General features: G+C 58.1%; 4 protein-coding genes across 19 annotated transcripts in view; 1 reads left to right on the forward strand and 3 right to left on the reverse strand.

Annotated features, from left to right (window-relative positions):
* The first annotated feature begins 16 nt into the window (after positions 1 to 16).
* Positions 17 to 9,941, forward strand: NR2F6 (nuclear receptor subfamily 2 group F member 6). The gene is made up of 4 exons (XM_079772694.1): positions 17 to 995; positions 4,722 to 4,816; positions 7,502 to 8,068; positions 9,186 to 9,941. The coding sequence occupies exons 1-4, from the start codon at positions 715 to 717 to the stop codon at positions 9,458 to 9,460; spliced, it is 1,218 nt and encodes a 405-aa protein (XP_079628820.1). The 5' UTR covers positions 17 to 714; the 3' UTR covers positions 9,461 to 9,941.
* A 145-nt stretch (positions 9,942 to 10,086) lies between these two features.
* OCEL1 (occludin/ELL domain containing 1) lies at positions 10,087 to 13,141 on the reverse strand. Its single transcript, XM_079772696.1, has 6 exons — positions 13,011 to 13,141; positions 12,462 to 12,638; positions 12,183 to 12,325; positions 11,805 to 11,973; positions 11,500 to 11,553; positions 10,087 to 11,323 (listed from the first exon to the last, which is right to left on the reverse strand). The coding sequence occupies exons 2-6, from the start codon at positions 12,537 to 12,539 to the stop codon at positions 11,201 to 11,203; spliced, it is 567 nt and encodes a 188-aa protein (XP_079628822.1). The 5' UTR covers positions 12,540 to 12,638; positions 13,011 to 13,141; the 3' UTR covers positions 10,087 to 11,200.
* Positions 13,142 to 17,568: 4,427 nt separating this feature from the next.
* Positions 17,569 to 21,309, reverse strand: USE1 (unconventional SNARE in the ER 1). 3 transcript variants are annotated; one of them, XM_079770304.1, is made up of 8 exons: positions 20,472 to 21,307; positions 20,138 to 20,272; positions 19,898 to 19,976; positions 19,644 to 19,796; positions 19,119 to 19,131; positions 18,700 to 18,727; positions 18,251 to 18,425; positions 17,570 to 18,026 (listed from the first exon to the last, which is right to left on the reverse strand). In XM_079770304.1, the coding sequence occupies exons 2-8, from the start codon at positions 20,164 to 20,166 to the stop codon at positions 17,844 to 17,846; spliced, it is 660 nt and encodes a 219-aa protein (XP_079626430.1). In that variant the 5' UTR covers positions 20,167 to 20,272; positions 20,472 to 21,307; the 3' UTR covers positions 17,570 to 17,843. The 3 variants fall into 3 exon arrangements, with proteins under 3 accessions (XP_079626432.1, XP_079626430.1, XP_079626431.1); XM_079770305.1 differs by having other exon boundaries at positions 20,138 to 20,187; positions 20,472 to 20,602; XM_079770306.1 differs by lacking the exons at positions 18,700 to 18,727; positions 19,119 to 19,131 and having other exon boundaries at positions 17,569 to 18,026; positions 18,251 to 18,407; positions 19,588 to 19,796; positions 20,138 to 20,187; positions 20,472 to 21,309.
* Positions 21,310 to 22,965: 1,656 nt separating this feature from the next.
* The window catches only part of MYO9B (myosin IXB), an 87,285-nt gene continuing 85,318 nt past the window's right edge, over positions 22,966 to 24,932 (reverse strand). For 6 of the 14 annotated variants that reach the window (XM_079770940.1, XM_079770949.1, XM_079770945.1 and 3 more), the window contains 2 exons: positions 24,755 to 24,882; positions 22,967 to 24,635 (listed from right to left, as the gene is read on the reverse strand). In XM_079770940.1, the coding sequence (XP_079627066.1) occupies positions 24,220 to 24,635; positions 24,755 to 24,882 (544 nt within the window). In that variant the 3' untranslated portion in view covers positions 22,967 to 24,219. Of the gene's footprint in view, positions 24,636 to 24,742; positions 24,883 to 24,932 lie in introns of all 14 variants that reach the window. The other 8 variants (XM_079770950.1, XM_079770944.1, XM_079770939.1 and 5 more) reach the window with 5 other exon arrangements.

Raw genomic sequence — 24,932 nt, forward strand, 5'->3', positions numbered from 1 at the left:
GCGAATGGAACGTTGTGTGTCAAACCGGCCGCAGCGCGAGGCCGGCGCACGGGGTCGGCGGCGGCGGCGAGAGCGAGGCTTGGGCCCAAGCTCAGGCCCAAGCCTGGCGTGTGCGGCCGCAGCGGGGGCGGCAGCTCGGAAAGCGCCGGCCTGCAGCCCCGCAGGCCCCGAGCGGCCGCCGGGGGGCCCCAGCGACCCAGGGGGCGCGGCGACCGGCCCCGGCGCGCGCCCGCCGCCCATCCCCCTCGCCGCGGGCGGCCGCGCAACTTGCGGCCAAACTTTCCCCCCGGCCTCCTGCGCCCGGATGGCGGCCCGCTAAGTTGGCCGCAGCACCCGGCCGAGAGGCGGCCAGGCCAGAGGGCGCCCCGTGTGCAGCCCGGGCCGAGCCATGGCCCGCGCGCCCCCGCCGGGGCCCCAGGGCGGCGGGGCGCGAGTCCCCGGGGCCCCCGGCCCGCGCCTCTAGCGTGCCCCCCCTCGGCCCCGGGCCCGGCCCCGCGCACGCGTGGGAAAGTTGGCCTGGAACCGGCCCGACCAGTTCCGCCCGGGCGGGCGGACCGGCCGCAGGAAGTTGCTGCAAAACTTTTTTTGGGGGTGCAGCCGGTACCCCCCGCGCGCCGGGACCGGATGCGCACCGGGTAGAGTCCCCCCGGGCCGACAGGGGTGCCCGGCGGGAGGAGCGCGGAGGGGGCGCCCCGGCCCCGCTGCCCTGGGGCTATGGCCATGGTGACCGGCGGCTGGGGCGGCCCCGGCGGCGGCGACACGAATGGTGTGGACAAGGCGGGCGGCTACCCGCGCGCGGCTGAGGAAGACTCGGCCTCACCCCCCGGCGCCGCCAGCGACGCGGAGCCGGGCGACGAGGAGCGCCCGGGGCTGCAGGTGGACTGCGTGGTGTGCGGGGACAAGTCGAGCGGCAAGCACTACGGCGTCTTCACCTGCGAGGGCTGCAAGAGCTTCTTCAAGCGGAGCATCCGCCGCAACCTCAGCTACACCTGCCGGTGAGCCCCCCATCCCCGCCCTGCCCCGCCGCCTGCACCCGGCCCGGCCCGGCCAGGCCTGGGCCCTGACCTGCTCGGTCACCTTGGGCCTGGCGCTGACCTTTCTGGGCCTCCACTCCCCTTCTGAGATAAGGGCACAGCCCCCTGTCCCCCTCTCCATTCCATGGATTGTGTATACAGTCGGCGCAGTATGGATGCAGCTCCTCCCATCAGGTGGTCCCCTTGAGTCTTCCGCCCCAGTTCCTTGCTCCTCCTCCGTCCCTTGCTTTTTTTCCGGAGAGGGGTCATCTCCGTGGGAAGAGGGACTGGGGTGCTGTCAAGGGTGGGACCTTAACCCCAGGGCACCCCTTGGGAATGGTCGTGCAGAGACCCCGCGGGAATCGAACGTGGAACTTGGACTGTGCTGCTCGAAGCGTCCAGGGGCCATTGTCTGCGGCCGCTGGGATCGATACGGCGCGCCCTTGGGGTCAAATATCACTTCCAAAGTCGCTCTGGCCAAGGGAGGCCTTGACGAAAGCGAGGCCCGGGTGGCACAGGGCGGCCGCCTTCCCATGGAGGACCCTATTGTGGGGGAACTGGGCCGGCCTATCAGTGGGCACCCGCCCTGGGCTCACCCTGGACCTTGGGTCACCGGAAACCGCCGCTGGAGGGGAGGGGGGGCGAGGGGGGGAGGATGGGGAGGGCGGCTGGATTTGACCGCACCTCTGCTGCTCCGCCCCAGCACAGCAGCCTGGAGTGGGATGAGACCTGAGGCTCCTGGAAAATCCCTGACACTTAGGTGGCCCCACTTGGGGCTGGGGGTGTATGTTTCCGAGAAGGCCTGGGCTGTGCTGGGTGGAGTCTCAGTTGAGAGGGGGTTTGCCCAGCCCAGGTCCCCTTCCTACCACTCTTGGGTGAGCATTTCCCCCACTCCATTGATCAGCCCCTACTCTGAGCCTACATGAACATGCCTGGGCTCTGCAGAACCAGTATGGGGAGCCCCACTTCCCATATGCACAAAACTGAGGCTCAGAAAGGTCCTGGTGTCCGTTCAGGGTCACCCAAGGAGAGAACCTGCCCCAACTGGGGAAGGAAGGGTGACTAAGTTGGGATCAGGGTTCTTCCAGGAAAGGCTTGCTGGAGAGGTTACTGGGTGGGTCCCTGGAGTTTGGCCCCAGGTTTGGGGTCGGCTTGTCTGGCGTGGCCGTGTGTGTGTGTGTGTGTGTGTGTGTGTGTGTGTGTGTGTGAGCTGGCTTCCTCCCTCCTCCAGTGCTAACTGGGCCACCAGACTGGCCTCATTCTTGCTGCTGGAATAACTGCCTGCTTTCTGGCCAGGTCTTTGGGGAGGGCAAAGGAGGGGCTCAGGCGGTTTTGAGGTCCCAGAGGTTCCCTGAGGGTGGGAGCACCAAGGCTGGGGAGAGGCGGCGTTGTTGGGGGCTGGCAGGTCCTTTAGAAGCTCAGGGCTGTGTCACCAGGTGAAGTCACTGCCCTTCAGTAAAGTTTCCTCGGGGCCCATCCTGGGTGGTGTGATGTCAGCCCCCTAGAGAGACTCTAGCTCCTAGTCCAGCCCTCTCCCAGGCTGATGGAGGCACAGTGAGATGCAGAAGCACCCAGCCTGTGGAGGGGCTGGGCCAAAGGGAGGGATAGGTCTGGGGTCCCAGGAGGGAACCAGGGGCTCTGTCTGAGGGTCAGGGAGGGCTGCCTAGAGGAGAGCAGCGGGAAGGGCCTTAAAGCAGGAGGGGTTTGGTCCAGGCAGACTCCCAGAGGCAGGTTGGGGGAGCATTGTTGTCAGATGAGACCACCCAGGCATGGGAGAGAAGTAAGCGCCGAGTGGGCCTGAAATGCTGGACTGAGGGCCACAGGGAGCAATGGAGGGTGTGTGAGCAAGGGAGGGCTCCAACCAAATGGAACTGGAAGCCAGAAGTCCAGGGAGGAAGCTTAGTTGGGCCCCGGGGTTGAGCCAAGCATGTGCTTGTTAGGTGGATCATTGAACTTTCTGTTTCCCCATCTGGAGGACCAGGAAAGCTGACCTGACTCCAGAGCTGGGGAAGTTGAAGCAGAAGGTTCCAGGCCTCCCCTGAGGTCAGGGGCCCTGAGCTGGGCCCCTGCCTGCCTGCCTGCCTGCCCACCCACCCTAGGCTTGGCTGTTTCCAGCCGGCTGCCCCCAGCCTGCTGCCTAGGACCCTCCCACTGCCTGCCTGCTGGGCTTTGTTCTGGTTCTGCCTGAGCTCCCTCCGCCCTAGCAGGGCCTCCTCCTGGGGGCTGGGGCTGGGGCTGTTTAGGGGCAGAGGCCTGAGCTCAGAGGCTGCCACTTGCAGGATCCAGGCTCTCAGAGGCTCTGCAGAGCCTCAGCTCTTCTAAAGCTTCTATTGGCACTCCCTGCTGGGGCCTAGGGCCAGGATCCTGACACCTTCCCCCAGAGCCCCTCAGACAGCCCCCTCCCCACACCTGACCCAGTGCATTTCATATGGAGCTGGCTTCTGGCCTCCTGTTTCCAAATGAGGAAACTGGGGCTTGGTGGAGAAGTTGCTGCAGGAGGGTCAGGGCTGCATGTTCAGCTGAGAGGTGTTTGATTTTTAACTTCATTAAGTGTTTTACTCTGATTTTCTCGGGATGAACTTCCTGGTGCTCAGCTGGAAGCTCACGGGTGCCTGCCCCAGGTCTGGGCTCAGCCCTGGGACCAGGGGTGGAGAGAGTTATAGAGGGGCAAGGGCCAAGGGAAGAGATGCTGGGGACATATGAAGGACAAGCTCCTGAATCCTCTTGCTTGGGGTTGACTCTGGACAGGGAGCTCACTGCCTCACAGGGCCCCGGCCACCTGTCCCATACCTGGGAGAGGCAACAAGGATCCCTGAGGGCCACCAGAAAGAAGTTTCTTGGGCTCAGTTAGGAGTTGGAAGGTCTTTCCAGAGGAAGAGACATGGGTGTGGGGTCTTAAAGCAGGGACAGGGGTTCCTTCATTCATTCATTCATTGGTGATGGCCTTGTGCAGGGTGATAATGCTGGAGCCTCCACAGTGCTGTGACCCCATAAAGGACTGGTTCTGGCCTGGACTGGCCTCTACTCTGTTAGTCAACTCATAAAGCCCAGCTCCCTGACCATGTACCTTCTCTGCTCTCACATTACCCCTCGGACAAAGACTACATAAAATGAAACTGTTTAGGCCTCCATATTTTCACATTTCCAACCTTTTGCTCTCCTTGCACTCTGCTTATAATTGCCTTTCCGTTCACCTGGGGAGCTATTCATCCTTCAAAACCCAGTTCCAATATACCTTCCCTGGTGTGCTAATCTACTTTGCCATAGACTCCTATTCATCCGTCACCACCCACCCCCAATTGTCCTTTCCTCTTTTTTTTTTTAAATTGATTTCAGAGAGGAAGGGAGAGGGAGAGAGAGATAGAAACATCAATGATGAGAGAGAATCATTGATTGCCTGCCTCCTGCACCCACACTGGGGATGGAGCCCACAACCTGGGCATGTGCCCTGACCAGGAATCGAATCATGACTTCCTGGTTCATAGGTCAAAACTCAACCACTGAGCCATGCCAGCCAGACTGTCCTTTCCTCTTTGTAGACCTGCAGGCTTAACCTTGATGCCCCTTTGGGGCTACCTACCCAGCCTGGGGTGGGGTGGAGTACCAGTGTTTCCCAGGTGCAGCCTTCAGAGTTGGCCCAGAGGGTAGCTTGAGGAGCTGGATGTGGGTGTCACGTTGACCCACATGGTGACCTCTGCATGCCCACAGGTCTAATCGTGACTGCCAGATCGACCAGCATCACCGGAACCAGTGCCAGTACTGCCGCCTCAAGAAGTGCTTCCGGGTGGGCATGAGGAAGGAGGGTGAGTCTCCGCGGGGGCGGGGCAGACAGGGTAGACAAATGGCCTGCCCTTCACTCCCTCTCCCGGGGTCTGGTGCCTGCTAATCTCGTTACCACCCATCTGAGATCCCATGGCTCTCAGTTTGGCCCAGGGCTTGAGGAATCCAATTACCCGGGGCTGCCTTGTGGCTGTGCAGGAGCTGGGGCTGCAAGGGACGCCCTGACGGGCCAGGTTAGGGCTGTTCTCCGGCCTCCCTGGCCTCAGAGGCAGGTGCTCTGGCCCTGACACCTCAGTGACCTCCCTGCCCCTGTCCCCTAGCCTGGCCACCTCTTTCTGAACAAGGACATATTTTTTTATTTGACTTTCTCTCCCTCCCACTCCACCCCTGCTTTATGTTTGCCCAAGGCAGGAACTTGCCTGATTAAGTCAAAGGGCAGCCTGTCCTTCCGCCTGACCCCCTGGCCCTGGGAGCCGAGGGAGGCCCGGCCTTTTGTCTCTGCCCTGGGGACGTGGGTGGATATATGCTGGCAATTGGGCCTAGAACTCCACCCTTAGAATTGAAATGGAATGCAGAGACTTCCACCAGGAGCCTGGGGGCTCTAGAACAGAATCTGACCCCATGCTGGGTGTCATGTTTCTGCCTGGACTCTCAGGGGCCAGGCCAGCAGTTCTTCCCTGCATTTAAATGGTTTCTTCTCTGCCGGGCTTCTAGAAGAAGCTAGGAATGGCTGCTCAAACTATGTCTCTTACACCATCTGATCAGTCCCTTTGGTCCTTTAAAGTTTGAGGTGACTGCCCTGCCTCCTTCCCCCACTTGGATTTGCCTCCACTTGTCCATTTGACCTAAAATCCCTCTGTACTTCAAATCAGGGCTTCAGATCTCCTGTCTCAGGAGTGGATGGCATCGTAATTGCAGCTCATGTCCCAAGCACAGTCCTACCTCGGCCTTTGCATGGGCTCTTCCTTCTGCCTGGCATGCTTTCCCCCCAGACACCTGCCTGGCTTCCTCCCTCCCTCTGTTAAGGTTTGCTTAAATAGCACCTCCTCAGAGAAGCCTTCCTGACTACCCTTTATCCTCCTCCTTGATTTCACTGCAATTTACTTGCTCCCTTGCTAGAATGTCCACACTCTGAGGATGAAGACTTCTGTCTTGTTTTCTGACATATCCCCATTGCTCATAGGTCAGGTCCTGGAATACAGAAGGTGCTCAGCAAATGTTTCTTGTCTTGAATTACTATTCATTTAGCCCTTTCTATGTGCCAAGTGCCGTTGTAAGCCAGTTAGATAGATTCTTATGTAATTCAGTGATTGGTGTCATCATCTTTATTATTATCTCCTAAATCTTACAGATGGGGAAACTGAGCACAGGGCAGGGAGGTGGGGCCGTTTGCCAGGGTATGAGAGCAGTAGAGTTATGGTTCGGGCTTGAACCCACACATTCTGGGCTGAATGAGGAGGAAGACTGGGGAAAAGATGCTCAGGAAGTGGGAACAGCAAGTACAAAGGCCCTGAGGTGGGAACATGGTCAAGGGATGGAGGAATAGTGGGGGTGGGGTTTAGAACTGAGTGAGCAAAGGGGGAAGGAGAAGTTCCCCAACCTCTGAGAGCATGGCTCATCCCAGCCTTCACACGCCCCCTTACCCATTTTCGTCATTCCTCCCCATCTGCTATGCCCCTGGCTCCCACCCATGCCCCCCTCCCCATCTGCTCCATGGCACGTTGGCCAGAAGTTCATGGAGGTGGCAAGACAGGGCCTGCCAACTCGTTAAAGCTCAGTCTCTGCCTGGCACCCAGGCTAATCTGCCCCTCTTCCCACCTACCTGGTCACTGGGGACACTGGCTGAGGCCAGCAGTGAGTCCTCTACCTCCTCCCGTCAAGACTACTGACGGCAGCTAATGCTTATTGTGCACCCACTACTGTCTAAGATTCCATTCTCAGCACTGGGGCAACTGCAGTGACCCAGACAGACAGATCCTCTTGGGGGCCATGACCTGGGAGGCGGGGCTGGGAGCTAGAGAAATGATCCCATTTCCAGAGGAGAGATCACTTGCTTTAGGGATAAGCTGGCCAGGGTCCCAAGTCCTAGGAAAGTACCCCCTCCCTGGCCCCATTTTCAGCTCTGGGACTCCCATGATTGACAGATAGGGGTATGATTGACAGGTCAAGCCTCCCTGACTCCTGAATGGAGCTCACACAGGCCAGTGGGAGAGGGCCAGGCATGCCTGAAATTCGCCCTCACCCAGTGGTCCCATTCCCACCCAGGAAGGCGGCCCCCACACGGTCCTTCTCTGTAGGAAGTTGGGTGGGGTTGGGGGCTGGACAAGGGCTCGGGCTCCAGGAGGGAATCCCTGGCCTCCCAATAAGCTGTGTGCCCACGGGGTGGGGTTTTAGGGAAAGGCTAGGTGTGGTGGGTTTTAGAGGGGAGGGGCTGAGTAACCAACTGATCACGTTGTCTTTTCCCCTTTATTTCTCCCTACCTGCCCCCCATGATTCTCTGGATATCCACTTTTCCCTATTCCATCCCTCCTCCTCCTTCCTGGCACCTCTCTCCCCCTCTCTCCCCTCCCCATGTTCCTTCACACTCCCCCTTACCCATTTTCATCATTCCTCCCCCACCTCCTAACCCTCATCCGTTCTCCCTCTCCTGCCTCTCAATCCATTCTGCCCTCTCCCCGCCCTTCTGCCCATCTCCATCCCCCTCCCAGCGGTCCAGCGTGGCCGCATCCCGCACTCTCTGCCTGGCGCTGTGGCCGCCTCCTCAGGCAGCCCCCCGGGCTCAGTGTTGGCTGCAGCGGTGGCCGGCGGGGACCTCTTCCCGGGGCAGCCCGTGTCGGAGCTGATCGCGCAGTTGCTGCGTGCGGAGCCCTACCCCGCAGCTGCAGGGCGCTTTGGCGGAGGCGGCGGTTCATCGGGCGCAGTGTTGGGAATTGACAACGTGTGTGAGCTGGCAGCGCGGCTGCTGTTCAGCACAGTGGAGTGGGCGCGCCACGCGCCCTTCTTCCCTGACCTGCCCGTAGCCGACCAGGTGGCGCTGCTGCGCCTGAGCTGGAGCGAGCTGTTTGTGCTGAACGCCGCGCAGGCCGCGCTGCCCCTGCACACAGCGCCGCTGCTGGCCGCAGCTGGTCTGCACGCCGCACCCATGGCCGCTGAACGCGCCGTGGCCTTCATGGATCAGGTGCGCGCCTTCCAGGAGCAGGTGGACAAGCTGGGCCGCCTGCAGGTTGACTCCGCAGAATATGGCTGCCTCAAGGCCATTGCGCTGTTCACACCTGGTAAGATGCGCTCCAAACCGGGGGGGGGGGGGGGGGGGGAGGACCCTGGGGAGGGGGGGGGGGACCCTTCACTCCCTGATGCCCTGCCTGCCAGACTGTGGCCTGCACCTGCTGTGAGTGCTAAATGGGCAGTGGAGGAGGTGATATAGGTGGTGTGGCACCCTGATGCCCCAACCCCAGATCCCAGGTCTCCCTAAGAACTCTGACTCTGGTCCCCAGACCCCAGGCTGGGTCTGAACTGGTTCCACAGCCTCTCTTCCTGATTTTTGGGCTCCCTGAGTCACCCCCCTCTCCCACTCCATCCCTTCATCAGAGAGGCGGGGGTGGGTGGGGAGGCCCCTGACACCTGGTTCTGGCCCCTCCTCCCTGATTTCTGTGACCCCAGACCTCTGACCCAGAGTCCCCAACCTGCTCCTAGGGCAGCCTCCAGGGCTGACTGGATTGGGAAGGGGTGTGGCTTTGAGGTCCTTCCCATTGAGGAGGGGCAAGGCTGTCCTAGTACTCTCCTTGCCAGTTGTAACCGTCCAGCCGCCAGAGCCCTACCTAACTCTAGGGACTGGTGGCACAGCTGACTAACCAGGAAGGACCCAGACCCCACTACGTGTTTCCTTGGGGCCAGGGATGCAGGAACCGGAGCCAGGCCATTCGGGGAGGTGGCCTTCATGTGAAATATACAGCTTTGCCTTCCTTCTTCCCTAGAAGACTCCCCCCCCCCCCCCCCCCCCCCCACTTTCAAGGGGCCCCATCTAGACACTGTCACATTTACTCAAGCCCCAGACCCCTCTGGGCCTTGCCTTCCTCCCCACGGCCCCTTCCCAGCCCCCTCTTTCCCTTGAACTTGATTAGAACTTGTCTCCCTGACAAGGCCTCAGTTGGGGTCCCATCCACCCTTGTGAGGTATCATTGCCTGCACCCTTGTGTTATTGTCCTCAGATGAGGCTACCTCCATATCTTTTGAGAGCCTTAGATACCCCCATTTGTGACCCAGGTCCCTAACTCCCACGTCCTGAATGCCCCTCTCCCTCCATATCCACATCCCCATGGTGCCCCCAGTCAACCCTGGGACCCTGTGTCCTGCCCTATCCTACCCCATCTGACCTTGCCCTTGTCCTTCCAGATGCCTGTGGCCTTTCAGACCCAGCGCACGTGGAGAGCCTGCAGGAGAAGGCACAGGTGGCCCTCACTGAGTACGTGCGGGCCCAGTACCCGTCCCAGCCCCAGCGCTTTGGGCGCCTGCTGCTGCGGCTCCCCGCCCTGCGTGCCGTCCCTGCCTCCCTCATCTCCCAGCTGTTCTTCATGCGCCTAGTGGGCAAGACGCCCATTGAGACGCTGATTCGAGACATGCTGCTGTCTGGAAGTACCTTCAACTGGCCCTATGGCTCAGGCCAGTGACTGGATAGGACCCGGGGCACCATGGCTGGGTCTTCAGACCTCAAGGGATGTGGCTGCTCGAGCCTCAGGGGGCAGATTCCCCAGACAGAGGACTCCAGCCTCTCTCCTCAGACTCCTATTTTTTAAAGACTGTGAAATGTTTGTCTTTTCTGTTTTTTAAATGATCATGAAACCAAAAAGTGACTGATTGTCCAGGCTCTGGCCTTGTCCTCCACAGACCCTCCTGGCCAAGATGGGGGAGGAACTGAGGTCCTAATCCTGGGACAGTCTTGTCCCTCAGTGCCTCAGGCATGAACTCGTGGGATGGTGGGGTTGGCTTCCCTCCTGTGATGGGCAGAGGCCTGGTGTCGACTGGAGGGGCAGCCGTAGCCAGGAAGGAGTTGCGTGCACCAGGTGGCTTCTGGACACGTGATCCACGTTGGACACTACATAGTGAATGAATCAAGGCCAATAATAAAGGCATTTCCTACCTGCAAACAAAGTTTGTCATCCCTCCCCTGCCCCCCATGTTGATTTTTAGAAAGAGTGGAAGGAGGGAAGGAAGAGGTGAGGGAGGGAGAGAGAAACATGCATGTGATCCATATGCACCCCAACTGGGGCTGGGGGTTGAACCTGCAACCCAGGTACATGCCCTTGACCGGGAATTGAGTCCACAGTCCTTTGGTGCATGGGCTGATGCTCTAACCACTGAACCATACAGGCCAGGGCTCTGCCATCTTTTGAGGGGAAGGCAGCCTACCATGGAAACCCACTCCCACCACCTGGAAAACCCACAGCCTAACAATAGCCCTACTTGCTGTTTGTGTTGGACACTGTTGTAGGGAAACAGTCTGGGGTTGGGAGGGGCTGAGGTCAGCCAGTGAGTCTATAGGAGTTAAGCCTAGCAGATGGCTCAGGTGAAATTCAGACTCTGGCTTCAGAGCGTGAGCCTCATGGATTCACACATGCCCTGGACCCAACACCTCATTGTTTTCTGTGGCCAGCCCTTAATCATGGCTTCCGGGCCCCAGTGTCCTCAGATAAAACTGCCCAGCGGCAATCACTGTTCAGTTTGCAGTGCCCACAAGTGGAAAATTGCAGGGACCCATTTATCTGGTTGGCCTCAGGGCCTCCTGTAGGATCCTGGCTGCGCCTGCCCCCTTCAGGTGGTCCCCAGCATTACATCACATGAATTCTCTAGAAGGCTACCCCAGCAAGACTCTAGGGTCCTTTGCCTCCATTACTGGACCCGTGGAAACTCCTGGCCCCTGGGGCTCCCCAATCACTTGGCCCCTCACTTTTCCCCCAGAACGGGCCACTTGAGGCTCTGGAGGAGAGGGAGCCTCCTGAACAGATAAGGGTTCATACCACACTTGGAGACCCTGAACATGGCCATATCTCAGAACCTTCATTTTTTTCCCTCTGCAACATGGAAGAACAATTTTTTGGTGACAACAGAGTGTTAAGCATAGTATATATTTAAGAAATGTTTATTCCATTGGGATTGGAAACAGGACCTGCTTCCAGAGGATGAGTTGAGATCTAGGGTCCCCATGGGGTCAGGGTTGGGGGTCCTGGAGGAGGTCCTGGGAAGAATTCCTGGAGTAGGGGGTCATCAGGACCAAACCCTCAAAGGCTGAGGCATTTGCAACCAGGGAAGGCTACCCTAGGCAGGGGGGGAGAGCAGGAACTAAGGCTGGGAGGTAGAAACAAGTGAGGGCAAGTGGGACCGCCCCTCCCCCCACCAGACAGTCAGGATGCTCAGAAGTACACAGAGCCCTCGCTGTCTCCTTGGTTGTCGAATTTCTGGATCTGCGCCTTGAGGTGCCTTAGTTTGCCCTTCAGGTAACGGCAGCGAGCCTGCTTGTCCAGAAAGCCAGGGTCCTGGGTAGGATGAGAAGCAGGGAAGTCCTTGTGGTAGTCTGGCCTATGGCCCTCAAGCTGCTTGACCGTTTGCTTTTCCTCTTTGAGCCTTGGTTTTCTCTCTGTGAAACTGGGCACTTATGGGAGTGTCAGGGGTGCAAAGGCCATGCTGTGGGATTCAGGAAGCCATGACTCACCGTCCGCTTCTTCTCAAATTCTCTCCAGACTCTGGCGGCTACTTGAGCCTCCTTCTGTGAGGGGAGAAGGAGGAGGGGGACTAAGGGAGTATTGGACCCAAGGAGAGATGGGGAAACTGAGGCTCAAAGAGACACAGTGACCCACTTAGGGAGCACTTTAGGGCTGATGTTGGCTCATATGCTGTGGTGCCAGCCCAGGCTGGAGGAGGAAGAGTTTGGAGATCTAGACCCAATGGGTGTGCTGAAAGCCAGGGTCTGGCCGCCTGGAAGGGCTGTGGGGCAAGGGTTTCCACCTGGTTGCTGACCTGGCTTTGGGGTGGGGGCAGAGAGGTCAGCAGGGCTTCCAGCTGCTGGAGCTTAGCCTGTGCAGAGCGCAACTCCTGCTGGAGCTCCAAGAACTCTGAATACTGGTCCTGGAACACAGCAGCGTAGCAACTCCGTTCCCTCTCACTGCTCACTGGTGGGTACTTACTGCTGGGGGGAGGGGGGAGTGTTGAAAGCAGGACAGAGTGTGAGAGTAAAGAATCCCTGCCTTTCCCCCAATTGGTGTAATTTTTTCTTTGCTCATGCTGGGCTCACTGCTCAAAATGTCCTTTTTCTCTTACTTATTCACTAGTCAAAGCCCCAGACTCAGTGCCCCTTCACTGTCCCCAGACACCGGCAACCACATGGGGGACACTCACAGCTCGTAGTCGGGCACTGGGTGGGGCCTAGGCATATGCTCCCCAGGGATGGATTCACCAGGCTTCTTGGTGCCGGGGAGGGTCCGGGAGGGCAGTTCATCCTCAAATACAATCTTCTTGGGCCTTGCCCTGTGAGCTCCTGGCTGCGGTTAGCACAGAGAACAGCGGACGCTGGTTTCAAATGAACGAGGCTATGGGGAAGCTGGGATCCTTTAAACTGGGGGTAATGAATCCTCTGCCTAGGCTCGGCCTGGGGACCTTCCTCCAGCTCAGACTCACCGGAGGCCCTGGGCCAGGCGGGCGGAACTGCAGGTCCCCCCGGGAGCCGTGGGTGTGGGGGGGCCCCCGGGTGGGCATGGACCTCGGGAAGGAGCCGCTCGGGCGTCCCGGGGCCGACGGGCGGGTCCTGCGAGGGGCGTCGTGGCCCGCACGTGGCGGGGGTGGTCTGCGGGCGGCCTGCGAACAGAAGGACGCACCTGAAGGGGGGTGCCGCTGCAGAACCCGCTGCAGAACCCGCCGAGAGCGAACCTGTGACAGCCAACTCCCCGCCCCTAGCGCGATCCCCAACCCCGCTGATTTGCATAGATGCACACGATTGGCCCTCAGAGCGCTCCGACTGCGGAACCCGGAAAGGCGCTATGCAAATGGCCCTGACGCCGCCGCGCGGCCGGGGCCTGGCTGGGGTTCATCCCCGCGCTGCCCCGGGCTCGCCCGCTGCGGCGCCCGGAGTCCACTGACGCCGCCCCTGGGAAGACCCCGGGGACCCCCGCCCGGGCTACGCGCCGCACGGACCTCCCCCGACCGAGCTCCCGCTCCCGCCGGAGTCACCTGTCCCAGCGTCCGGGGCTCGGTGCTTGGGTCCACTCTCCGCGCAGCTGAGTACGAATTACGCCTTAACTGCAGGTTGGACCCAACTGGTGGGGTCGCTCCGCCGAGCGGGGGCGGGGCTGGCGGCGAGGGGCGGGGCCTGGCGGCGCGGGCGTGGACTCGCTGCCCTGAAACTCAAGTTCCAGTCCTCGGGAGACCCCACCTGCCGTGTGTCTGGGGCCGGTGAGTCACCCGCTCCGAGCCTCAGTTTACTCGTCTGAAAACCGGTGGCTTTGGCGCCCATCTATTTACAAAGAAATTATATTTATAAAACATTTCTCTAAGTAACTAGCGGCATATTTATAAAGTTCAAACCATAGAAAAGATGCATAGGGCAAAAGTGAATGTCGCATCCGCTCGTCTCAGGAGCAGCATTTAGTTGTGTCTCCTTCTGGGGCGACCCTATTTCAGTGACAAACAATATAAATATTTCCCTCACTACAGACAATACTGCAAAAAATATTCACGTGCACATTCCTTTGGCCACATATGGGAGGAACTGGAATTGCCCCTGCAAGGCAAAGAGACCTCTGTATTTTAATTTGGAAAGATCCTGTCAAGTTGGTTTTCGATGGGGTTGTGCTGTTGATATACCAGCAGTGAAACACTGGTTTTCCCCAAACCTTTGCCACACCGATGTTAGCACGGTTTTCTGCAAATGTATTTTCAGTTTTAAATCTCGCTTAATCTGGTAAGTGAAAAAATTTAGAAACCATTTGTATTTCTTTTCTTATTTTCTGCAAATCTTTTTTGTCTTGTTGATTTTTTTAGTAGCTCTTCCTATATCAGGGAAGTTAGTTTAACCAGGTAGTGTATCTTCTTTGATGCTGTTATAAATGAAAACGAATTTATTTTATTATTTTTTTCATTTATTTTATTTTTTTCCCCATCACCATTTATCCCTCCCATACCTTCTTCCACCTCCACCCACTCTAGGAAACTAATTTAAATAGTCATTAAATCCCTTGTTAGTTTATTGAATTCTCTTATTAAAATAGCTTTTTAAAATGGTGAGGGAAGGAGCCCTGGCCATTGTGGCTCAGTTCGTTAAGCATTACCCCACGCACCAAAAGATCAAGGGTTCAAATCCCAATCAAGCCTGGGTTGTGGGCTTGATCCCCAGGAGAGGGCAAGCAGGAGGCAGTTGATCAATGTTGCTCTCACACTGATGTTTTTCTCTCTCTCCCATCCTCTCTCTAAAAATCAATAAAAACATAGTAAAAAAATAAGTAAATGGTGATGGAAGGAGACTTGACTTGGGGTGGTGAACACAATACAATATACAGATGATGTATTATAGAATTGTACCCTTGAAACCTATATAATTTTATTAACCAATGTCACTCCAGTTAATTCAATAAAAATTAAATAAGTAAAAATAAAAAATTGCTTTTGTCTTTCATATCATCTGTAAATATTTTGCCTCTTTTCTAATTTTTCAGTCTCATGTGTTTTCTTGCCTAGTTGCATTGGACACCTCCTGACAATGTTAAATCATTGGGGTAGGTGGCTGGGCCGTGGGCATCCCCACCTCTTCACTCTGATGGCACAACTTTCATTATTTGCCCATGAAACTCAATGCTGCCTTTGCCTTGAGGTTTTCCAATTAAATGAGGAGAAAAAAAATCTCTTTCTTATTTTGTATACTCTTTTGTATACTGTTCAGCAACAGTGCAAAGTACCATTTCACCCCATTTACTCTGGTTTTGTTTCCTGATGTATTCATGTGGCTATTGACAGACTCCCTAATACCGAACCACTCCCATACTGGGTCTCAGGCATGAGTCTTTTTTAATATGTATATGTATATTAATATGATCTCTGAATGCATAATAATCTGGCCATTCAGTGTATGTATGTGTGTGTGTGTATATATATATATATATATATATATATATATATATATATCCTACCTATTAATAGAGTAATATGTAAATTGACCATATCTTCGCTATGCCCACGATTGGCCAGGAGGCGCGGGGGGGCAGGACTCGGGGTGGCTGGGTTGGCCGATTGGGCCGGTGGGACGCTGAGCTCGCATTGCCAGCGGCGGCGCGAGATCAGCGTCTGTGCCATGGCTGTGCTGCGGCACAGAAGGGGCCTCTGGGGCAGCGAGCCCACATCCCGCCGCCGACCATCAAAAGTGGGGAGCTGGGTGTCTGCTCTGGCACCAGTGGACAGACACCCAGCTCCCCCGCGATCGAAAGTGAAAGCGGAAGAGCTGGGTGTCTGTCCACTCCGGCACCAGGCCAAAAGCCTCCGCCGGAGGCTTTTGAAAGGCCTGGTGCACCAGCGGACAGACACCCAGCTCCCCCGCGATCGAAAGCGGAGAGCTGTGTGTCCGCTCCAGTACCAGCGGACCCCCTGCCATCAAAAGCGGGGAGCAGGCTGCTAGCAGTGCCGTGGAGCGTGCTAGGCTTTGCGGGGCAGTGGATATGGCCTGGATGGCAAGTTAGGCCTAGGGGACCCTACACATGCATGATTTAATCATGCACTGGGCCTCTAGTATACACACACACACACACACACACACACACTGAGTGGCCAGATTATTATGACCACCCCATCAGTACTTCGTTGGGCCACCTTTTGCCTTCAATACTGCATCGATTCTTCTTGTCATTGACTCCATGAGATGTTGAAAGGTGATGAGAGGAATCTGACACCATGCCTGATGAATAATAGCACTCTCCAGTTCTGTGAGATTTGATGGTTGTGGAACCAGCTGCCTGATGGTTCTTTTAACTTCGTCCCAAAAATGCTCAATTGGATTTGAGATCTGGTGATTGTGGGGGCCACCTAAGCAAGGTAAAGTCGCCCTCATGTTCTTGAAACCACTCCTGCACAATATGAGCACAGTGGCATGGTGCATTGTCTTGTTGGAAGAAGCCATCTCCATTGGGATACGCCATCAACATGATAGGATGAACTTGATCAGCAAAGATACTTAGGTATGTTGTGCTATTCAGACGTTGTTCCACACGAATTAAAGGGCCCAAATCATGGCAGGAAAACATGCCCCAAACCATAACACTGCCCCCACCAGCTTGAAGGATTGTACTCATGCATGTGGGGTACATGCTTTCATGCTGTTTCCACGAAATTCTCACTCTGCCATCTTCATGAGGCAACTGGAAACGTGATTCATCGGACCACATGACTTTTTTCCAATGCTCGACTGTCCAATCCTTGTGTTCCTGTGCGAATTGGAGACGTTTTATCTTGATAACTGCAGACAGCAAAGGTGTTCGAACAGGCCTTCGGCTTCCATATCCCATATGATGCAGTGTATGGCTAATTTGCCTACAAACGTCAGGTGGTCATAATAATCTGGCCACTCAGTGTGTGTGTATATATATTAGAGGCCTGGTGCATGAATTCATGCATGGGTGGGGTCCTGCCAGCCTGGCCAGGGGGAGAGGACATGGGCAGTTGGCCGGCCTGCCTGCTGGTCGAACTCCTGGTTGAGGGGACAATTTGCATATTAGCCTTTTATTATATAGGATATACACTGAGTGGCCAGATTATTATTCGTTCAGAGATCATAATAATCTGGCCACTCAGTGTATATTTCAGAGAGGAAGGGAGAGGGAGAGATAGAAACATCAATGATGAGAGAGAATCATCACACCCCCCTCCTGGGGATTGAGCCTGCAACCCAGGCATGTGCCCTTGACTGGAATTGAACTTGGGATCCTGCAGTCCTCAGGCTGACCTCTATCCACTGAGCCAAACCAGCTATGGCTCCTTTTTATGATCTATTTTTAAAAAGCTGCCACTAGAGCTTCTATAAAGCTCCATCTGGTGGTTTTGCATCCGTGTCAGTGGAGGTCCACGTGGGCACCTCCATGTGTGTCCCACCGTGCCTGCTCATGTGCCAAGTGTCTGAAACACTTTCCATGCAGCTGTCACCTGTCCACCCTTCCTTACTGAGCTGCCCGGGTCACCATCCTTACAGGCTTTGCCCTCCAAGTCTGAAATGGGGGTGAGCAGAGGCCAGGACCCACTGTTATCCTGGACTCCCACTCATGACCCCTTCCAGGGTCCCAACTCCAGTGCCCTCCAGTTCTCATCTGAAATGATCAGACTATAGCCCGGGCAGGGCAGGGTCTCCACGAACCCTGCCGTTTGCCAAATGACTGTGTGAAGCACGTGCAGTGTCCTGAGAGCTTAGGCTGTGCTGAGCTCTGTCCCTAAATTATCACCTTCAATTGCAAGGAAGGCCTAGCACTGATGCCCCCTCCTCTAGGCATGGCCCATTCCTTCCCCACCCTCCAGGCCTCACCGACTCCACAGGGCTGAAGACATTGCTAGTTGGCTCTGATTCTACCAGACCGGGGGGTAGGGGTGTGGGTGTGGGGATGGGAGGGGGGCTCCCACCTTGCCCAGGGGAAAACAGGGGGGTTGCTGAGTCACTACCCCTGTCCCCAACCTAATCTTCTCCCCGCTCTGCTCATGTAGTCTTTGTGGCTCTCGGGGGCCTCCAAGGGCCTACCCATCTTGTCCACCCCAAAGGGTACCTCTGGAGAGGGGTGGAGGGCAGACAGAACACAGAAAGGGTTGGCCAGTCCGGGCCTTTTTATTTTTTAATATATTTTTATTGATTTCAGAGAGGAAGGGAGAGGGAGAGAGAGAGAAACATCAATGATGAGAGAGAATCATTGATTAGCTGCCCGACTCCTGCATGACCCCTACTGGGGATTGAGCCTGCAATCCGGGCATGGAATCAAACCCTTCAGTCCACAGGCCAATGCTCTATCCACTGAGCCTAACCAGCTTGGGCCAGGCGGGTCTTTATTTGAGTTTGGGCATGATTCGGATGAAGAGGATCATGCTGATGAAAATGAAGCAGACAATGATAAGCATCGCCCAAAGCAGCCAGTTGACGGATTTCTGTGTGTGCTGCTCCAGCCGTTCCGATTCTGTCTTCAGCTTCTCCAGGTTCTGGTCGGCCATCTTGAGTGAGTGCGACAGAGTCTACGGGTGAGAGTATAAAGGACTGGGGTCAGTGTGGACTCCCCCTACTGCCCTGGGGCAAGTCAGCACCTCTTGGCCGTGGCTGGTGCTGTTTCCTCAGCTGGGAATCTTGTCTGCTACCAAATTTGTATTTATCCAGCCCAGTCCCAGCACAATGCCCCTCTACTGGGAAACCTGCTCTATGTCCCAGGGCAGAAGCCGCACAGTTCCCATAGTCCTCACACCTGGTTGTCCTTCTTGATGACACTCTGGGCGGCCAGTGTGTTGGTCTTAAGGCTCCGGGCCAGGCCTAGCATTTCTTCTGCCAGCTTCTCCTGGAGGTTCTGGTGCTGCTGCAGGACGAGGTCTAGCTCGGCTGCCGACTGCTTCTCATCCCCGGGCCTGGGACCTGCCACCCCACTGACCTCACACACGGGTGGACAGGTAAACATGAGATGGGAGTGGGGTGGGAGGTGGGGGAAGAGACAAACATGTTCCCAGGGAACCCAGAGGTTATGGCTGCAGCCACTGCCCCCTTGGGACTGTTTCCCCTTCTTTGCTTTGGCTTCTGGGTAAAGCATTCCTGGAAGTGGCGTCTGATAGGTGATTTAGACGCTTGTGGTGGCTCCTCAGTGGCCCAAGATTTGTCCAGCCCTCCTCCCCCCAGTGCTGCCCAAGGGCTGAGGACACTCACGTTCTCTTCCTCACATCCAGCTTGGGCTCTGGAAGAGGAAGGAGGGGAGGATTGGTTCTCTGCATTCTAGTTTCTTGACCATTACCTGGGATGGGTCTGCTACACAGACCCTTCCCCAACTTGTCTGCTGCCCAGCAGGCTCCTGATTACCCCTCAAAGCTCTAGCTCAAATGCCCTTTTGTCTGGGATGTTTTCCTCACCCCCATCTGGGCTTCCCCTGGCCCCAGGTCCCTCCCCCTGGTTTCCTCTGGGGACTACTTCCTCTGTCCCAGCTGCCCCCTCCAGACATGACTTGGTAATGCCCCCAGGGACACTCCCTGGGCTGTGGAGGACCCTGTGGGAGCCAGATGAGGCACAAGGTCACATGTTATGTCCCAGGCAGTTGGGACTTGAGTCCTGTTCTGCTCAGGGCAACTCACCTCCAGCAGAGTCCTGTGGGAAAAAGGGACAGGCGGGAGGTCACCTACCTTGTCATGCCCCCAAACCTGTCCTTTCTGCTCTCAGAACCTCTGTATCCTTAGTCAGGGCCCCGGGCAAGTCCCACAACCTCTGACCCTCAGTTTCCTCAACTATTAATTAGTAATGACAACAGCTCATATTTTGAATGGTTTAACTGATTTATGGAAATTTCTCTGTCACCTATTTTACAGATGAAAAAATCTTAACTATCTGTGGCAGGGGGCAAGCCAGGAGCCAAATCTTGCACTGGGCCAACTCTGTGGCTTAACCAGACACGTGCGCCTTTTGCCACGTACCAAACAAGTTCCTCTTCCTCTAGCAAAACCCTGCCCAGAATGCCCTCTGTTGGGAAGCCTTGCTTTATGGCCTAGGGCAGAGGCCCCTAGGGTCCCTGTATCTGATAGTATTTCTTGTTCTGGCGACCCTCACGCACTGAACTCCCTCCCTGACGGAAGGGTTCCCCAGGAGCAGGGAGGGTGCCCTACCATGCCTAGCAGCTCACTCCGCATCTCGCTGGTGTAGCGTGCCCGTGACTGCAGATGGACCGTCTTGGTGGCGGGCACCCGCTCCCTGGCAGTGGTTGGCACTCGGCCGGGGGCCAGGAACTGGTTGGCTAGTGCCTTCTCTGAGGAGGAAGTCTACAGAAGAGGGAGGAGGTGTCACGACGGGAACAGGTCCTGGGGACCCAGGAGAGCCGGCTGAGGGCTGAGAACGCGGAGGAAGAGGTTCCTGTGCTCACCAGCTTCTCCGCCTGCAGCATCCCCTTCAGAAAGTCCACCTTGCGGGAATATTCATTGATCACTTCACAGACCGGTTTGCTGGATGGCGAGATGGAGAAAAAGAAAACCTGTCCGCTGTCCCCCGTTCAGAGAAAGGTCCCAGCAAGGACTGGAGCCTAGCGGCCCCCCACAGACCCTGCCTCCCGCCCCCCGTGGCCTCTACCCTCCGATATGAAGCCCTTCTGGCCGTCTGCACTCACCTCGTCTGGGCTTTCAGGGCCTGCAGCATGTCCTCGAGGGCTCCCACGTACTGGGGAGGAAAAGTGGGTGTCAGCCGGCACCCCCATTCCTCCCCATCTTGCTCGAAGCGGGCAGAGCCAGGGAGGGGTTAGGGGCTGGAAAACGGAAGGGACCAATGTCAAGGAGGCGGGGCCCGCTGAACCCCAGGGACAAGGGCGGACGGAGCGGGTGGACGTGGCGGCGCCCCCCGAAGGGGCGTGGCCAGGGCGGCTGCTGGGGGGCGGGGTCCGGCTGCCAGCCCCGGGCACCTCCCTAAGAGAGTCGAGCTCTAAGCGGCAATGCAGGGTCCCCCACCTTCTCTAGACGCCATTCGTCCGGGTCCCGCTTCTCTGCTGCCATCGCCTCGCAGCGGCACAGCAGCCGCACCAGGTTCAGTTCCAGCCTGGACGCTGCCATCACCGACCGGCGGTACCCGCCCCTTCCGCCGGCGCCACCCCGCCCCTTCCGCCCGCGCCCTCTTGAGGGCGGAAGTACCTTCACTTGGTCTCCTTCCGGGTGGGCGTGCCCCTCTCTTTCGCAGTCCCATCTTTAGGGCGGGAGTAACGTCTTGTCTCCTGGGGAGGCCACGGGGTCCGTATTTACTCAGGGCCGAACCGCCGGCTTTCTTCGTGGCCATCTTAACCCTTAATGGAAGGCTGAGGACCAGGTAGGGCCTTCGGTGTCAGGCGCACGTGCGACCAGTCTCTGCTCATTCCCCCGCCCCCCCTTCAGAATTCCTCCACCACACTCACTCCTGGCTGGGCTCTTCCCACACCCAAGCAGCCTTCCCCGAGGGGAGGAGGGAAGAGGTGAAGGCCTTGGACTTGGGAATCCATGGGTTGGGTTCTCACCTCGTCTTAGGTGGTTATGAGCTTCTCGTTCCCAACCCTGACTCTGACTCAGCCCTCCAGCCCTTTCTTGGGAAATGGCAGTGGGACAGTGTCGCTTCAAGGGGGACACAGGTTAGCCCTTGGAGTGAGATGGGGCTGGGTCACCCCTAAGGCTCAGACCCCCATGGAAAGAACCCAGTCCTAGCCCCCCCAGGGGCCCCCAGGGAGCTCAGGCTCACCCCGAGCAGACAGGGTGAATGAAGATGGAGGCTCCACAGGGACAACCCTGGATGCAAACATTTTATCTCCCCAGCCCCCAGGCCACCTGTGTTCCCATCACACCAGGGGGCCTGGGGTCCTCAAAGGGTACAAGGGATGAAACCAAACCCAGGATGGATGAAGGGATACGCTCCAGCAGCGGTCGGCAACCGGTGGTCCGCAGACCTCTGGCGACAGCTGCTCTAGAGGCAGGTTTTGAATCCCAGCCATGCCTCATCCCAGCGTGTGACTGGACAAGTCTCCTAACTCTCCAGCACGTGTGGTCTTCACTGCCCCACCTGTCAGTCAGTTCCCACAACTGCCAGTTTGCAGCATGGGAGCTTGTGTGTGGGGAAGTTGTTCTGGCTCTGAGGCCCACCAGCTGCCTCCCACCCTCAGGGTGGACAGCCCTGGCTGGGGTAGGCAGAGAGAGGGCACCCTCGGGGTGGATGGCCCTGGCTGGAGTAGGCGGAAAGAGGGCACCCTCAGGGTGGATGGCCCTGGCTGGGGTAGGCGGAAAGAGGGCACCCTCAGGGTGGATGGCCCTGGCTGGGGTAGGCGGAGAGAGGGCACCCTCCGGGTGGATAGCCTGGCTGGGGTAGGCGGAGAGAGGGCACCCTCCGGGTGGATGGCCCTGGCTGGGATAGGTGGAGAGAGGGCACCCTCCGGGTGGATAGCCTGGCTGGGGTAGGTGGAGAGAGGGCACCCTCAGGGTGGACGGCCCTGGCTGGGGTAGGCGGAGAGAGGGCACCCTCAGGGTGGATGGCCCTGGCTGGGGTAGGCGGAAAGAGGGCACCCTCAGGGTGGATGGCCCTGGCTGGGGTAGGCGGAGAGAGGGCACCCTCAGGGTGGATGGCCTGGCTGGGGTAGGTGGAGAGAGGGCACCCTCAGGGTGGACGGCCCTGGCTGGGGTAGGCGGAGAGAGGGCACCCTCAGGGTGGACAGCCCTGGCTGGGATAGGTGGAGAGAGGGCACCCTCAGGGTGGACGGCCCTGGCTGGGGTAGGCGGAGAGAGGGCACCCTCAGGGTGGATGGCCTGGCTGGGGTAGGTGGAGAGAGGGCACCCTCAGGGTGGACGGCCCTGGCTGGGGTAGGTGGAGTGAGGGCACCCTCAGGGTGGATAGCCTGGCTGGGATAGGTGGAGAGAGGGCACCCTCAGGGTGGACGGCCCTGGCTGGGGTAGGCGGAGAGAGGGCACCCTCAGGGTGGATGGCCCTGGCTGGGGTAGGCGGAAAGAGGGCACCCTCAGGGTGGATGGCCCTGGCTGGGGTAGGTGGAGAGAGGGCACCCTCAGGGTGGACGGCCCTGGCTGGGGTAGGTGGAGTGAGGGCACCCTCAGGGTGGACGGCCCTGGCTGGGGTAGGTGGAGTGAGGGCACCCTCAGGGTGGACGGCCCTGGCTGGGGTAGGCAGAGGGCACCCTCAGGGTGGACGGCCCTGGCTGGGGTAGGTGGAATGAGGGCACCCTCAGGGTGGATAGCCTGGCTGGGGTAGGCGGAAAGAGGGCACCCTCAGGGTGGACGGCCCTGGCTGGGGTAGGCGGAGAGAGGGCACCCTCAGGGTGGACGGCCCTGGCTGGGGTAGGCGGAGAGGGCACCCTCAGGGTGGATGGCCCTGGCTGGGGTAGGCGGAGAGGGCACCCTCAGGGTGGATGGCCTGGCTGGGGTAGGTGGAGAGAGGGCACCCTCAGGGTGGATAGCCTGGCTGGGGTAGGCGGAGAGGGCACCCTCAGGGTGGATAGCCTGGCTGGGGTAGGCGGAGAGGGCACCCTCAGGGTGGACGGCCCTGGCTGGGGTAGGGGGAAAGAGGGTGAGAGAGGCGGCCCCCAGGACAGCAGGCTCTTCTCACTGAATGTAGCTCCAGGAACTCCCTGCTCCCTCTGGTTTCTGGATCAATATGCACAAGCCTCCAGCAGGCCCAACCCCTGCAGGGATGGAAATGTGTGAAATTCCAATAGCAGTGTTTGCTGGAGGAGCCAGGCAGGCCCTTCCAGAGGAGACGGCAACCCTGCTGTCCCAGGCTCCTCCAACCCAGAGCAGGTATCACATCAACACCTCAGTCCCCTTTTCTTTATTTCACATGGTTTGTAGGACACCTCTAGTCCCAGGCCCAGGGCCATCTGTCCAGGCGTCCAGGGAGTGAGAGGAGCCTGAGAGACGGGAGCCCCGCTCTGGAGGTCCCCAGGCTGTTCCCAGGGATGTGCAAACTCAGGCCTTGCCCTCCTCACCCTTGAGCAGTCCTGAGTTCCTGTCTGCCACATGGGACAGGCAGTGCCAAGGGTGGCTGCTCCACTCAGGGAACAGCGGACAGAGTGGTGACCACATTTGAGTCACCCTGGATATGAGGTCTGTGGTACCCCAGGTGAAGGCTGCCCCCCACCTCATGTCCTCACTCCAGCCAACAGCCTGGATCACCATGGAAGGCTCCATTGCTTCTCTGAATGCACGGGGGCCGATGGCTGCTGGCCAGGCCTGAGGATGAGACCCAGACAGACTGGGGACAGTCAGGTGCCCCAATGGTCCAAACCCCTGGTCCAAGCCGTCCTCATTGTGGGCCTGAGCCTTCAAGGTGAGGCGGCCATGTGGGTTTTGCTCTGAAGTCCGTGTCCAGGTTATAAAGGCGAGGCAGGGCGTTAATATAAAAGTCTGTACATACACTTATAAAAAACAGTTTGGTCTTCTGTTAAGGCTGTTACAGTTTAAAGTTATGTAAACCAGGCACAAAGTAACAGTTAACTGTAAAACCATACAAAACGGGTGGGAGAGGCCAGGCTGCCTGCCAGGATTTGGGGCTCTCGGCGGCACTGTGTGAAATTGGGGCTCAGCCCTGGCCAGCCAGCCGGCCTATCCCTGCTGGACTCTGCAGTTGGAGCCAGTGCCCACCTCACATTGCTCTTGGAGCTTTTCATTCCAGATCCTTCTCGGAGAGCCGAATGCTGGAGCTCCGGCACTCGGCTGTCCTCAGATGTTCGGGCCCTCAGCCATTGGCCTGGCCTGAGGTGGGGGGCAGGCAGTAGGTCGGGGGGTCTGAGTACCTCCGTTTGGCCCCAGGTGGCTGGTCATCCTTGTCCAGGGGCTCCTGAGTGCCCTGCACAGGCAGGTGTGCGCCCGGTGTGATATACACAGAGTGTACCTGGTCCGGGCGTCGGGCAGGGGTCTCTCGGCGCCTCACTAGCGTGGCAGCCTCCTGGGCACCTGGTGCCTGACCAGGGAGGTAGGAGGGCAGGCCAGGGGGGAGCTTGATGTTGGCCGTGGGCATGATGGGGGTCCGCCGGGGGGTCTTCACTCTGACCGTCATGAAGGACGACGGCTTTCGTCTTGGAGGGGCGGCCACCTCGGGGAGGGGGCTCGGGGCAGGTGCACTGGGGCAGGGGAGAGCAGGTGCGGGGGGTCCTTTTGAGAGACAGATGGCAGGGTTACTGCAGCTTCAGGGCTGGCAGACAGACCCTTGCCCGGGGGCCTGCCAGGGGTGGACATGGGAGGAAAAAAGCAGACGCTACCTTAATACTGACCTTCCGAGGTCCCCCGCCCGGCCCGCTCTTCCAACAGACTCTCGGTGCTGGCCGAAGTCTCTGAGTCCAGGTTCTCCTCGTCAGAGCCCCGAGGGTCCAGCTCTGGCAGCCGGTAGGTGATATCCTCCCTGGGAATGAGAGGGGGGTCCCAGGTCCCAGGCTGTTCCCATGGTGAAAG

The sequence above is a fragment of the Cnephaeus nilssonii genome (genome assembly GCF_951640355.1).
Source record: "Cnephaeus nilssonii genome assembly, chromosome: 5".
In the NCBI taxonomy this organism is placed as follows: domain Eukaryota; kingdom Metazoa; phylum Chordata; class Mammalia; order Chiroptera; family Vespertilionidae; genus Cnephaeus; species Cnephaeus nilssonii.